The sequence below is a fragment of the Juglans microcarpa x Juglans regia genome, chromosome 1D (genome assembly GCF_004785595.1).
Source record: "Juglans microcarpa x Juglans regia isolate MS1-56 chromosome 1D, Jm3101_v1.0, whole genome shotgun sequence".
NCBI classification, from domain to species: domain Eukaryota; kingdom Viridiplantae; phylum Streptophyta; class Magnoliopsida; order Fagales; family Juglandaceae; genus Juglans; species Juglans microcarpa x Juglans regia.
In genome coordinates, this window is record NC_054594.1 from 44,910,233 (window position 1) to 44,924,919 (window position 14,687).

The 14,687-nt window shown below is 33.3% G+C and overlaps 2 protein-coding genes across 2 annotated transcripts; one reads left to right on the forward strand and one right to left on the reverse strand.

Moving 5' to 3' along the window:
- Positions 1-5,675: 5,675 nt before the first annotated feature.
- On the forward strand, positions 5,676-8,080 carry LOC121262360 (probable WRKY transcription factor 40). Its single transcript, XM_041164814.1, has 5 exons — positions 5,676-6,127; positions 6,245-6,307; positions 6,523-6,840; positions 6,968-7,084; positions 7,429-8,080. The coding sequence occupies exons 1-5, from the start codon at positions 6,050-6,052 to the stop codon at positions 7,789-7,791; spliced, it is 939 nt and encodes a 312-aa protein (XP_041020748.1). The 5' UTR covers positions 5,676-6,049; the 3' UTR covers positions 7,792-8,080.
- Positions 8,081-10,560: 2,480 nt separating this feature from the next.
- LOC121262369 (phosphatidyl-N-methylethanolamine N-methyltransferase) lies at positions 10,561-14,464 on the reverse strand. The gene is given in 3 exon segments (XM_041164826.1): positions 10,561-11,070; positions 14,110-14,140; positions 14,143-14,464. Coding segments are annotated over 3 exon segments (492 nt in total). The 5' UTR covers positions 14,354-14,464; the 3' UTR covers positions 10,561-10,820.
- Between the last annotated feature and the right edge of the window lie 223 nt (positions 14,465-14,687).

A 14,687-nucleotide genomic window follows, 5' to 3' on the forward strand; every position in this document is an offset into this window, starting at 1 on the left:
TACATAAGAGAAATGATGTTTGTAGTCTTAAGATATGCAAGTTCTGTCATTCCCTTTAAAAAATTAGCTAAATTTATGATCCATATGAAAAAATTATTTTTTAATAGTGATTTTACTTTTTTTTTCAAATAGAGTGTGTAGAGATTGAACAATATAAGAATGTATTTAATATTAGTCTTTATATAAATGTGTTATATAATAGAAAAGTTGGACCCACGAACGCCATTGTATCAGAAACCTCGTGTCATTCCCAATTAATTTAAAATGAAAAAGGAATAGTGGATTAAGGAGCCGGCGTGCTGAAGATCATTACATTGTTGTCGAGTATATATATAGAGATGGATTTCAATGTGGCAATAAAGTTTCGGAAATAAAGAAAAATGCGAAGGAAATGAAAGAAACATCAAGGAAGAGTTATAACTTCTGCTTCCATGTCCAATCGAATGAAAATGCAAATATATATAATTGAGTTTTGCTACTCATAATTTTTACACACTATACATCTTTTTTTTTTTTTAATTTTATTCTTTTTAAAATAATTAAATTATTCTACTCGTAATTTATATACTATATATTTAATAAGAGAGAAAAAAGTATAATTTATAGTGTCTGGAAATAATAAATAAAATTTTTCTACATAGCTCGCTTGACACTCCCTTATCGAGACTTGATCAGGTTCACAATTTGACAAACTTTATGTATGGGTAATTACTTCTTGGTAAAATATTAAACTGTAACTTGACTCTACATGCATTAAGAAGAAAAAAAAAAAAAAAGTAAGCTACGTGCATGCATATTGAAAATAAATATGGTGTGAAAATCGAGAAAAATATTAATTCTTAAGTAATTCTAAATACAAAAAGCTGCCGAATTTGATTTAGGTCTATTTAATATGATTTCCAAATTATAATGCAGTCAAATTAATATTATTTAATTGTTAAAATGAATTTCAATCTAAAAAGGTAGAGGAGGGCCGAAGCTGGTGGCCGGTAATCGAGAGAGAGAGAGAGAGAGAAGAGAAGAAGAAAAGATGTTCAGTTAACGATAAAAAAGATGTTAAACGTCTATACTTTTTATATTCCAGCAAGATTTCTTCCACTGGTACAACTAAATTTTGAATTGACTTGCCACTAATCAAATTAACTATTAATTAAAGTTGATTGGAAATGATCTTCAATCGCATCGTGAATTTCAATTAATACCTTTGTCATGATTGTTCTCACCATCCTAAACTTGTTTGATTTGAAAACTAACTAGCAGCTTTCCCGTACGTCGTGTGTGATTTGATCAAACGTCATTATTTAATCGATCATTTCATAAATCTTGAGATAATTACAAATTAATACTCCATTGATTCTATATTAATATTATTACTATCATTAATATTATCATTATTTTACCCTTTTTTTTTTTCATTGTCGTCTTGTAGTGGACATAGGAACGCCCTTTGTCAAACTTAATTTGGTCCATCGTATTATTCCTTCTGATGTCCTAATACTAGATCATCATAGTAATATAGGGACCTTTGAAGTTATAAAAGACATTAATCTTAACTTGTTTCTTTCTTCTTTTTTTCCACATCATGACGTAATTAGGTAATGAGAGGAGGAGGCGGCAAATGTTAAGTTTGATGAAATGAGAGATCAATATTTTATGATCAAGGAACTGACTTAAATGATTTACTTGATCATACTATATATATTTCTTAATTATGATATTTCTTAATAAAATATTTAGGGACTGCAATAAAATATTTCTTAATTATGATATAAGATAGATGAAGAAAATTTGATGACATTTGAAAGCGGACAGCTTATAGTTCTCCATTTTCATGATTTACAAAGATCTTCAAATTCTAATTTTGTACATATTTAAGATCCCGTTTAGATTCGAAAAGTGTTTTATCTCATTTTATTATTATAATTTTTCTAAATTTTAACATAAAATATAATAAACAAGTTAATTTTTTCAAATACCAATTCAATTTTTTAAATCTACAAATAATAATAATAATAATATTTTTTTAAACTTTCATCTTTTATCTAAAATCATTTCATATCATCTCTTCTCTAAATTCAAATCAACTATAAAACGACTCATCATAGAATTTTTCAAAATTATGATCTTGAAAATAGAATCGCACGTTGTCATGACAGATTGTTGACATGTGAAATATCCCAATCTTTTACTCTCCAAGATTCATTTTCGCCGACTCATGAGCCTTAATAGTCAATATGGAAGGAATCTTAGAAAACCATACTGTTCATAACTTCATATATATGCTTGGTTGAATATTTTGGAAATGGAAGGGAATTATTATAACACCAAAAAAAGCATCAAAATTCTTTACACGACAATTTTATCAGGCCGACATAAGATGACAAAGAATCCCGGCCCGTAGACCATAATTCACGTTTTGTCGCTTTTGTTGCAAGTACCCAAATCTTTTTCTCTTTCTTTTTTTTTTTTTTTTTTTTTAATTTATTTTTCCGTAAAGTCATTGCCCAAACAACCTTTTAAATTTTTTAATTAGTTGAACTGGACAAACGTTCTCAGTACACGTGCTGAGAAATACGACCACGAGAAAAAAATATCCATGACAACTTTTTTCGTAATGGGTCATGCAACTAATTAAAATTAATTGGACGTACGTGGACACAAATAAAACTCATCCATGAATGTAAACATGCGCGCGTGGACATTTTTTCTGGTTCCGATTCAATGGACTCAAAGACTAGGAGTACTTAACATTAAAAATTTGGTCATGGTCCAAATGGTTGAGTCTTGTTTTTCTTTTTGTGTTTTGGTTTCTTATAAATTTATAATAATATAAATGGTTTTTTTTTTTTTTTTTTTTTAACCAACGATTAGGTATTTGATGTTTTTTGGGTTAGGTGACCTCAATATTGTGACGCACGGGGGTCACCGTCCAAATCAATGTATATAAGATAATGTCTTTGTACGTCGACTAAAGCTTTTTAACTACCAGCTAGCAATATATCTCAAGTGCCCCATAAAATACATTTTTAAAACATGTCTGTTGCCAACCTATTATTGCTTCAAAGTGTGCTTGGCATGTCTTCGATTTTCTTCCATGCCAAACATGTGCTAGAGCTACGTACAGCTCCTACAGGAAAGCAATGTGATATCAAAACGATCGAGCAAACGTTTCCATTTTCGTGATGATTTTTGTAAATCGAGACCCGGTTAATCACGTGTGATATTTTAAGAAACTTTACTTAAGTTTGAGGGAGGATTAATACTGTTTTGTCTTGCCTTGTGGGCAGCTCAAAATAAATTGAGGTTTAAGGAAAATTTTAAGTGACTCATTCATAATTATATTACAATAAAATATAAATTATTATATAGAATATTTTTAAACTTTTCTTTAAATATAATTTTTGTGAATTAATATTTACAACAATTTAAAATAAGGTTTCATGCAGATTTTATGTCTCAATTTAACAAGACCTTTAAAAAAATTATTTAAAATATAAATAATTCATTATATTACTTATCCAAAAAATAAATCATTGTATTAAATATTAAATTTAATATTATGTGGCCTTGCATAAAAACTATAAAAATTATTTAAAATTTTATTTAATGAAATGGTTTTTATTTTTTTTTCAAAAAAAAATAAAAAAAAAAAACAGCTAAATTTTATTTTTGAAAATCTTAGACAATGACCTAAATAACCTTACCGAGTCGGCCCAGAAAAAGATCACGTTCGAAAAAGGAGAAAAAAGGGTACCAACTACCAAGTCGTCTGCGACTACCCGTACTGACGAGGTATTAATTTGGTTCAAGAGATCATCACCCAATATACACGCATTGTCCGTAAATTTAAATTCGTAGGAAATAATAGTGATCATTGGGATTATATTTAATGCTAGACGTTATCTCCGATTTAATATAAGTTGAAAGTCCAAAGAGTCACACCAAAAATGATATATACTATAGAGTGATCCAAGGCTTAATTGTCAACAAAGTAAAACCAAATGAGTTTATTAAATGTGCCCAAGTCATCATATATTGTAGAGCTAGATTTCGTTCCGTTCATTATCTGACTAATCCTAACGCCGCGCCCCATGCATGCACCAGGCAGGGCATCTTTTAGAAATAAAAGGAAAATGTTAAATTTACTTATAAAAAATTACTTGATTTCTGCGTGTCAGTATTAATATGCTGAAAATCTTAAAATTTAAAATTTAAATTTAAAAAAAAAATTAACAAAATGAATTTTATAAGTAAAATTATAAGTACATGTAATACTACTCATAAATAAATAATATAATATATTAATAAAACTGGACATTTGAAAATATTCAGCACAAGGATAATCAGACGCGGGTTTCTATAATTGAAGGTCCAAAATTTAAACATATGATATTAACGTGACTGAACAATATTCATATATTATCCTTCCTCGATCGATCGGCATACAAAAGAAATATGCAACAAACTCAGATGCACGTAATTAAATATTCTCATTAAAATATTTCGTTGGGCTCCCAGCAGTGAAAAGACTATTATTTTTATAGTCTTCGGATTTAATAGAAATAGACCCATTAATGGAATTCTATCCAGATTACCGTTAATTGGGTTTCTATAATTAATAATCCCCCCACCCCCCCAAAAAAAAAAAAAAAAAAAAAAAGCGAAAACCTTCCGGTCGGTCATGAAAGATAGTGTCGACATCCACTTTTTTTTTCATTTTAATTAGTATTTCTCATAAATAAATTTTGTAGAATTTAAGTTCTCGTTTGGATATTGAAGTAAAATAATTTTAAATAAAATAATTTTAAAATATTTTTTTACTATTATTATTATTTTAAAATTTAAAATTAAAATTAAATTATTTATTATATTTTATATAAAAATTTAAAAAAATTATAATAATGAGATAAGATAAGATAAAACTGTTTCTATATTTAAATAGTGCTTCAATGTTAATTTGTAAGTATCTAAATTAATATGGAAACTTAGTATACCCATGAGAATTTACATAAATCTTAAAAAAGCATATATAAGTGAACATTGGGAGTTAAATTCGCATTATATAAAGGAGATGGCACGCATGTGTTTAATTAAGGAACCATATAAGAAAATTAAGAAGAAAAAAAAACCACGCGGTGAAAATATAATAACAATTTCAAACATTTTCATACCCAGAGAGGAAATTACTTACAAATTATAAAAAGAATAAAAAAAAAAAAAACAGTGAAGCAGGCAATCTGTCTGTGAAACGCGTTGGACTGCAGGCATGAGAAGCCCCGTGCAAAAATTAAAAAAAAAAAAAATAACAAATTAATATAAAAAGAATAAAATAATGCATGGAACGTGGAAAATGCTCTAAACAAATTTAACAAAGTAAAGGAGCATACATGCCCCCCGTTATAAAAAAGTAGATAAGATGGAAAGGTTCAGCAACGGGTCAACATAGAACTTCTTTTTTGTGTCTTCCCAATTCCTATTTGAACAGTCCGCCAAAATACCATACACAACCCATTGTTTATTTCTCTTTATTCCATGGTGTGCTTGACTTTGAATCTTTGCTGGAAGAATTTCAACGCAACCGCCACCTTCCACCTATCGCATTCTTTTCTTATTTACCAATATTTGATTATTTAAACTAAAGCACAACCAAACCCAAATTAACCCCATGCACTCTTACACACTAGTACTATATATATATGTTTGTATATTGAACTTAAAGCTCATGCCAGCTCTTCTTCTTGTCTATCTTTGCTGGATCTCTTCCCAGTTTCCACCAACCTTCCTTTCCTTTGCAACTTGGTTGATCCTGTTTAAGCCGTCCTCTATATATATGCTTTGGTTAACTTGGCCAATTTAACAAGTTCTGTACAGCTTGAAAATTGAAACCTTGGGATTGATTGCAGCTTTTTGATTGGTCAAACGGAGACTGCTAGCTAGCTTCTGGTTGTGGAAACTTTTGTTTTGGGTTTCGCTGGAAGCTCGATCTAGAAGGAGAAGATCATTATACACAGGGCGTACGCGCGTGTTCGATCGAGTTAATTTGACGGCTATGGATTATTCTTCATGGACAAGTACACGTTTGGATCTTAATTCTAATCCTACAGGCCATGTTCTTGACGAGGCTTCGGTACGTGAAAAACTAATCTGGAAAAATGCCCAGAAGTTCTTTCTTATGGTATTATTCACTTAAATCGATGAACTTAGAATTAAGTTTTTCTTTTTCTTTTTCTGTTTTTGGTTTCAGAACAAAGAGGTGGAAAGCAATTTTATAGACTTTGAAAGGAAGCTTTCAGTAAAACATGAAGAGGTCGGTTCCTCTTCTCTCTTTATATTCATGATTGAGTATTGATTAATCCCTTTTCTTGGCTGTCAATTGAAGTCCAAGGATTAGTACGTTTTAAGCCAAATAAAAAGAAGAAAGTGAAGTTAGAGTTATTATAGTGTGAAATATATTTCCAGGATGAATGCATGTTCTTAACTATGTATACGGTGCTAAAGTTTATTGTGTATTAATTTGTTCAGACTGGTGCTTTAATGGAGGAAATGAACCGTGTGAGCGCGGAAAACAAGAAGCTAACCGAAATGTTGACGGTGATGTGCGAGAACTACAATGCTTTGCGAAGCCAATTGACGGATTATATGAGCAAGAACGTCCTCGAAAAGGAGCCCAGCCCAACAAGGAAAAGAAAGTCCGAAAGCAGCAATAATGTCACCGGAATTCATGGAAATTCCGAGAGCAGCTCAACTGACGAGGAATCGTGCAAGAAACCCAGAGAGGAAGCCATCAAGGCAAAAATATCAAGGGTTTATGTCAGGACTGAAGCATCCGATACAAGCCTTGTAAGTACTTGGGGTGAACTCTACAAGTCTTATACATACGTACATATACAGATGTTTTCCTGACTGTTTTCTTTACTATATATATTGGGCATAAATTGACATGATTTTCCTTTACATGTATTTGCAGACTGTAAAGGACGGATATCATTGGAGGAAATATGGACAGAAGGTCACCAGAGACAATCCCTGTCCTAGAGCTTACTTCAAATGCTCATTTGCTCCAAGCTGCCCTGTTAAGAAGAAGGTGAGTGAAATTCGGTTATTAACTGTATATATTTCCAACCTCAAACCTCATAAATTAGCATATTTCATCCAACTCTCAGAGAATAATAATAATAATAATAATTATCATGAACCACTTGGGACTTTGAGATGTTTTATTGTGACTAGCATACTTGAAAGTCTTTCTGAATTGAATCTGCCAAGTGCGTTCTGCATTTTGTCTTTCACCGGCTGGTTCAATTTCTCTGAGACGTACAAATACGGCCACAAAATCTGTTTTGACTCAAATCCCACCATCCATTCTGTTTTAGTAAGAATATCCGGTAGCAAGCTAAGGTCTTTATGCTCCTATTTTGGATCTTTCAGGTACAAAGAAGCGTGGAAGACCAATCTGTTTTGGTTGCAACATATGAAGGCGAGCACAACCATCCCCATTCTTCTCAACTCGAGGCAACAACAGGCTCGTCTCGCTGCGTGACCCTTGGTTCGCATCCCGGCTCAGCCTCTCTCAGCTTGTCTGGACCAACCGTGGCTCTTGGCTTGGCAAAATCCAGGTCCAGTAGTATTGATACAAAGCAATCAAAACCCAGAATTGATTCGCCGGAAGTCAGAAAATTCTTGGTGGAACAGATGGCTTCTTCCTTGACCAAAGATCCCAATTTCACAGCAGCACTTGCCGCGGCCATTTCGGGGAGAATTTTACCCCAGAATCCAACGGGAAAATGGTGAATTCCAACATAGAAAATGAATACCGAGTGTTTTATTCTTCGTGAACCTAGTTTGACGTTTAGGATGCTTGTGTAAATATAACGTTGGATAGGAGGAGAAAGGAGTTTGGAACCTATGCTATTGAACTTCCTCAACTGGGAGGAATATTGAATCTTGCAAACTGCACTGTTATCTGGGAAGGTTAAATGCTAAGCAAGCCTTCAACTGAGCCAGAGGCATAGGTTTCCGTAGTTTCATGTTTGAGCATTAAAATCTTTAGAGCAAATGGAAACTCCTGGTCACAGTTCTGAAATCTTTTTGATCCTTCCACTTCTTGAATGCAATAATCATAATAATAATGATAACCTATTGTGAAAATTGGAGATAAAAGAAGGTTGGCAACCAAACGCTTTCTTTTTCAATGGTTTATAATCATATAGATGATACAAGCTGTAAGACGGGGACGTACAACCACCAGGAAAGGAAGCATATAATATATGTACAACTCTCAAATAACCTTGATTATTATTTCTTGGTGAAACTCGAATAATCCATAGCCCTTGCTAGTCCCGAGTGAGTTGTGCCCTTGTGTAATTTAGGTCCCGTTTGGATTGAGAAGTGATATCAACTCATCTCATCTTATCATTATAATTTTTTTCAATTCTCACGTAAAAATATGATAAACAATTCAATTTTTTTAAATTTAAAAATAATAATAATATTAAAAAATAATATTCTAACAAATTTTATTCAATTTATTTAAAATAATTTCACATCCAAACGGATGTTCTTCGTCCATTTCTTAATCGCACCACTAATTTTATTAAAAAAAAAATTACTTACAAACTCCTTTTTTGGGATATTAAATACACAATTGAGGTAGAAAGTTTGCCATATCAGATGTCATTTATTAGTCCAGCTACCTAGATGAAGGACTAGATCTAACACATTGCGGAACTCTCTCCCTGGCTAGGTCTTTGGCTATCAATTGATCTGCTTTGAGAAATTATAAATTTACACTACATACTTCTAACATATAATTTTTTTATTTTTGTCATTTAATTTTAATACTTAAATATGTGTATTTAAATAAAAGAATTTTGCTACACAACCTCCACCACACTCTACACTCCACATTTTTTTAAATTTTTAAATTTTTTAATATTTTTTTTAATTTTTTTTGAGTTTATTCTTTTTAAATTATTTTAAATTTTCTATTCATTATTCATATAATAAATATTTGATAAAAAAATAATAAAAATTAAAAAAAATATAAAATATGGAGTGTGAGGAGGTTGTGAATATTTATTCTAAATAAAATGATAAAAATAATAAATCACGCGTTAATTAAGTAAAGATATGTAGTGCAAGTCTTCTCTATAGAATAAGTCGTTTTGCTTTGGCGTCGTCAATTGAACCAAGCGAGGGTACCGGAATTGACAAACTATACGCTCGTGTTTCACAAAGTTCCATGTGAAATTGCTGAAGGACCCAAAGTACTATTCGATTACCTGCATGATAACAAAAAGCAACAGGAATGTTGTCAAGTTATTCATAAACGTTGAATTTATGTGTTGCCTCTCTCTCTCTCTCTCTCTCTCTCTCATTGCTTATCAGGGGTGACTATAAGGTTTGAAATTAATGTGAGAAGAGAGTTTTTCTACGGCACCACATTGTGGCCAACACCTCTCAGCACAGATACAGGGAATGCCAAACGAGGCAAAGTTAAAACTCAGAAAACACTAAAACCCATTTCAAGAAGAATAATGGTTGTAGATTTTCAAAGGTAGCATGGCAGGCAGGAGAATATTCTGTTGAATTTTAGCTTACGGCAGGAGATTTGATGGAATATTATGCTGACAAGAAACATAGTACATAGTACATAAGACAGATCATCACTTGAAGAGTACGACTAATACCTAAACATGTTCATTTTATCAGGACTTCCAGGCCATGTAAGTTTAGCCAAAGCACCTGATACGCTGAGCAATTGAGAGTCTGAGACAGTCTCCAGCAAGTGTCAAGAATACATGGGGACTGATAAAGCTATCTGATAATGTGAACATTATTGCAATGATACATACTTGTCATCATGGACCATGACTTCCCATTCCTCATCATGAAAAGCAGCATGATAACGTGGATCTCTTTAAGAAAGGAAAACGACTTATCACTTATCAATTGGTATTTTAGAGGGTGAACATCAAAACAAGTGCGTAAAATGATTGTAATTGTTATATAGAATACATATATATAAAGACAATGGCAACCACAGGTGAAAAGAAGCATTTGTGTTTGTAAAGAGTCAAGCCTCAAGTCACTTGTTTAAAAAAAATGAGATTCACAGTTATAGATTCCGCAAAACTATGTTTATTTTTCTCATTTTTTTCCTTCTTGTTTCTCTTTTTCCGTTATTATTTTTTTAAATCTCTCCCTTTCTTCTCGAAATTTGAAGCCAAAACTATGACAGAATCCAAAAGAGGAATATTTATTATTTGCGATACTTTGTTTCATGTACTATTGTGGTGTGTGTTGTAGAAATGATAAGTGAATTTTTTCTTTAAAAAAAAAATTAATAACAGAAGACAGAAATGTTACTGCAAGGTAAACAATCCGAAGTAGACGAGTACATAGAAGGACCAAGTGCTGATGCACAACACCCTTATTTTGGTGAAAAGTATGAATTAACTTGACCCCTTCGGTCAAGAACAACATCCTGGTTCATGAATCAGCTGATTATTCTCCAATAATTGCATAGGAACGAGGATTTGAGAAATCTAGCCACAATGGTATGATAGAACAGATCCACCATTTCCACCCGAACAAGACGACAGAATATTGTGGAAAGCCTCACAAGGCGAATTGATTCATGAAACTTAATCTAGGTGCAAGTAGCATAATGCTACGAGGATATTATGTTGGTGTTAGATCAAAAACAAAGTTTCTTTTAGGAAAATAATGTGATTAGTAGCAACATGCAAAGCAAGCCCCTTGAAGGTTGTGCGCATACAAGTAGATGGATCCTAGGACTATCTTAGCAGTTGGTGTGATCACGAGATTATCTTTGCACGAGTCGATAAATCTTCCTTCGATTCCAGATGAATCATGAAGATATAGCCCAGTGACCAGAGGAGAATGTACTGAAAGGGCACCAAAGAAATACATGCGAGAAGACTCATAAGGCTTCCTACATACTGAGGATCTTTGATATACCCAAAAGGGAATTCGGTCACCCAGGGAATGTTCTTTCCAAAGCGAACTCCATAGTAAGTGCCAGATTCCCCAAGCAACTGATACACCCTGTAATTCGGCTGTTTCAGTACGACAAATAAGAGAGAGAAAATGACAAACACATAGCACCACAACATCTACTCAATCCCAACATACGAAATACAGACCAACCAAAATGTGTTCATGGAATGCGCATATGTTGCCAGCTAAATTTGTTGCATCTATGAAATTTAAAAAATGAAGGTAGTTACCATTGGAGCATAAGCGATTGAGATTTTATCTTGAACATCAACGGTAAAATCCTCCAAGATGAAGATAACATTCACTTGCCCACTATATTTGTGGGTATGAGTTTCTAGAACATAGACATCATGCATGCTCTGGCCATTCCATGGTATGCATCTCTTTGTTATGGCTGCAAAACTAAGTATTATATTGTTTCTTGTTTTTGTTGTTGTTGGTTTTTAAAGGGTAATTATCCTTTTCACCCCAAACTGCTACCTATTTTTCATTTTGCACTCTAAACTACGAGAAGTTTCAATTGGCACCTTTAATTAAGACCTAACCATTAAGACGAATGAACAACTTGCGACACAATCTTAATGATCAAATTTGAATGAAGGGTGAAAAGTGAAATCTATTGGTAGATTATGGTGCAAATGGAAACTTTTTTGTAGTTTAGGATGCAAAATAAAAATTGTGTGGTAGTTTGCAGATAAAAAGCGTAATTTTCTCCTGTCAATATCCTTAGTCGACTTACAAGCATGATATAACAGCTCACACGGTTTCTTGGCTAGTTCTGATTTTGGTTGAGACGAATTAAGCATCAGAGATACAGATCAACAAACAACAACAGTAGCCTGAGAAATTGTGGAGTCTACAAGGTTCAGGTAGACTTATTGGTCATCTCTGTTAAGATTAATTCCACAGATTTTCTCAGATAATAAGACTATTTTTATATGCTACCAATTAAACAACTCATTCTGCAAGTTCCTAAAACCACAACGCAAAAGACTTGTACAAAACACATCCGAAATTTTTTTATCCAAAATACATCCCATTCTACCCACCCACTTTCACAAAATCTAATACAAAACACATCTCAAGCCTTTTTTTTTCCCCAAAAAATTACATAAATTCTTTTTTTTATAAGTAAGAAATTTATTAAAAAATCACATAATTAGGCATAGCCCAAGTACACATGAAGTATACAAGAGAAAAAACCTAATTACAAACTAAAGCTGAAAGACAGCACGAAAGTCATTGGAACTAAATCCATCCATTACAATAATTGAAGCCCAAAGCAACAAAGTATGAAAAAAGAAAGCCCTAATCCCATCCACTAAGCGTTCTCTATTATCAAAACAGCGACCATTCCTCTCATTCAGTGGCAGAACCATGTTGAGGCTAGAGGCCATGGCCCCCCCAACCTCCCAAAAAAAAATCATCATTATTATTTAAATCCAAATAAAATTTGATAAAAAATAATATTGATCTCAAAAATTTAAAAATTTCTTAAAATATTTTAAAAATATGAAAATCTTCTTCTAATCCCATCTAAAATTCTTGAGTCTTCTTATAAGTATGAAAACAATAGTTTCTATATTTTCTTAAATTTCATAATTTTTTATCAGTAAACATTAAACAAGATTTTATTGGTCAAAAGAATAATTTTAGCATTCAAAATATAAAAAATGAGTATACATACATAAAAAATACTAAAAATATCACTGAAAATTTAAAAACTTGAAAATATGAGTTAAAAAATATACAATCCAAAAAATATTTCTTATAAATTGAATGGATATGAAATTAAATTATGTCTATTATGTATTTTCTTATAATTATAAACAACAAAGTGTATAATATATACACATACACGTAGGCATGTATGTAAGCATTGTCGTCATGCATAGATCAATATGCCCCCATCCCCCCCCCCCCCCCACGTAGAATTTCTGGTTCTGCCACTGCTCTCATTCCAAATACACCACATAAGACAAAGAGCATCTTCCAAACAGTCGCTATTTGACATTTTCCTTGAATCCCTGTCCAACAGGCCAAAAGATTCCCCACACTCTTAGGCATCATCCAAGAAATGCCAAACTTGAAAAAGACCTCATCCCACAAAGCCCTCGACACATCACAATAAAGAAGAAGGTGATCTGCCGCTTCTCCACACCTTTTGCACATAAAGCACCAATCCATTACAATGATTCCACGCTTTCTCAGCTTATCAATAATAAGTATTTTCCCATGAGCAGCCAACCACCCGAAGAATCGGGCCTTGAGAGGCACTTTGCATCTCCAAATATTTTTCCAGGGGAAAAATCACTAGAAGAATGGGGCACCAAGAATTCGCACAAAGATCTAACCAAAAATTTCTTATTACCAAGCTGATTCCAGATTAATCTATCCTCCCCTCCAGATTCTAAATTTAAGGCATAGAGCAAGCTTTAAAAATCAGTTATAGCCCCCACCTCCCAATCTTGGGCATCTCTAATAAAACTTACTGACCACTGAATAAGACCAGCAGTGTTGCTCATACAATCAGCTACAGAAGCACCTTTATCCGAAGCAATTCTAAAGAGGGAAGGGAAAGCAATCTTCAAGGCCACGTCTCCACACCATAAATCATGCCAAAAACTGATCCGATTACCCCTACCCACTTCAAATCTGAAATTTCTGAAGAACTCCCCGCATCCATTGCGAATGAATTTCCACACTCCCACTCCATAAATTCTTACATACCAAACATGCCCTAAATGCTCCGAGGTAAGAAGATAGGAAATACCAATAGTCAACAGTTATTTGACCGTTGCCAATTTCCTTTTGCAATCTTGAAAGAGATTACTCTACCCTAAGATATCATAGTATGTTTACAACTGATACGAAAAAAGTTGATATTCTTACATTGAACGGTAGTTAATCTCCCATCACAGTGCTCTCTCTCTCTCTCTCTCTCTCTCTCTCGTAACAAAATATTTTTAAAGCTTTAAAATTCACATTCACAGTGATCACTTACACTGAGAACGCCATCAATAAAGTACGGAATCATAAATAAACACGCATATGATGTATTATCGATAAAGAGAGAAATAGACAGACCTGAAGTTGAGGAACTGGCCAAAGGCAAGGAGGGCCAGAAGTAGAAAGGGGGAGGCCAAGAGAGTGATGACACGGAGAAGAGTGACACCAACTGAACCAGCTTCAGGAGATGCGAGACGTGGGCCATCACTTTCGATGGATCCCGACCCTTCCCACACAGGTCCACCCATGACTGTGGCTTCGTCCATAGCCAGTAGTAAAATGGGAACGGCACCAAAACCCCTACCGCTGCCACCATCCCCATTTCCTTCGCGCCCTCACTTCCCTTCCACTTTCTCGTACCTGCGTTTGCGTCCGGGAAGGGCGAGACAGAGAAGAGTGTTGTGCTTTCAGATGTTGGGCCCCAATAGAGTGGCTTAAGATAATCTAATTTGACCCATAGTTGAGAAAGCTTTCTGGCCTGGCCATATAGTGGGCCAGATCTTAGAAGTGGCTAGACATCCGGCCCAATACATAAATTTGAGCAATGCTATTTTTCTTTCTTAATTTTATCATCTTGATAATATTATTGATTTAATACATTTTATAAGTGTTTTTCAGCATCAATTAAAATTTATGTGACGAAATACGACAAAATT

What these genes read in the sequence shown, in the direction of transcription:
- LOC121262360 (XM_041164814.1), top strand. Translation starts at nt 6,050, where the DNA reads ATGGATTATTCTTCATGGACAAGTACACGTTTGGATCTTAATTCTAAT. An exon ending in AAGCATCCGATACAAGCCTT is followed by an intron (nt 6,841 to 6,967) that starts GTAAGTACTTGG and finishes ATGTATTTGCAG; the next exon opens with ACTGTAAAGGACGGATATCA. An exon ending in GCTGCCCTGTTAAGAAGAAG is followed by an intron (nt 7,085 to 7,428) that starts GTGAGTGAAATT and finishes TGGATCTTTCAG; the next exon opens with GTACAAAGAAGCGTGGAAGA.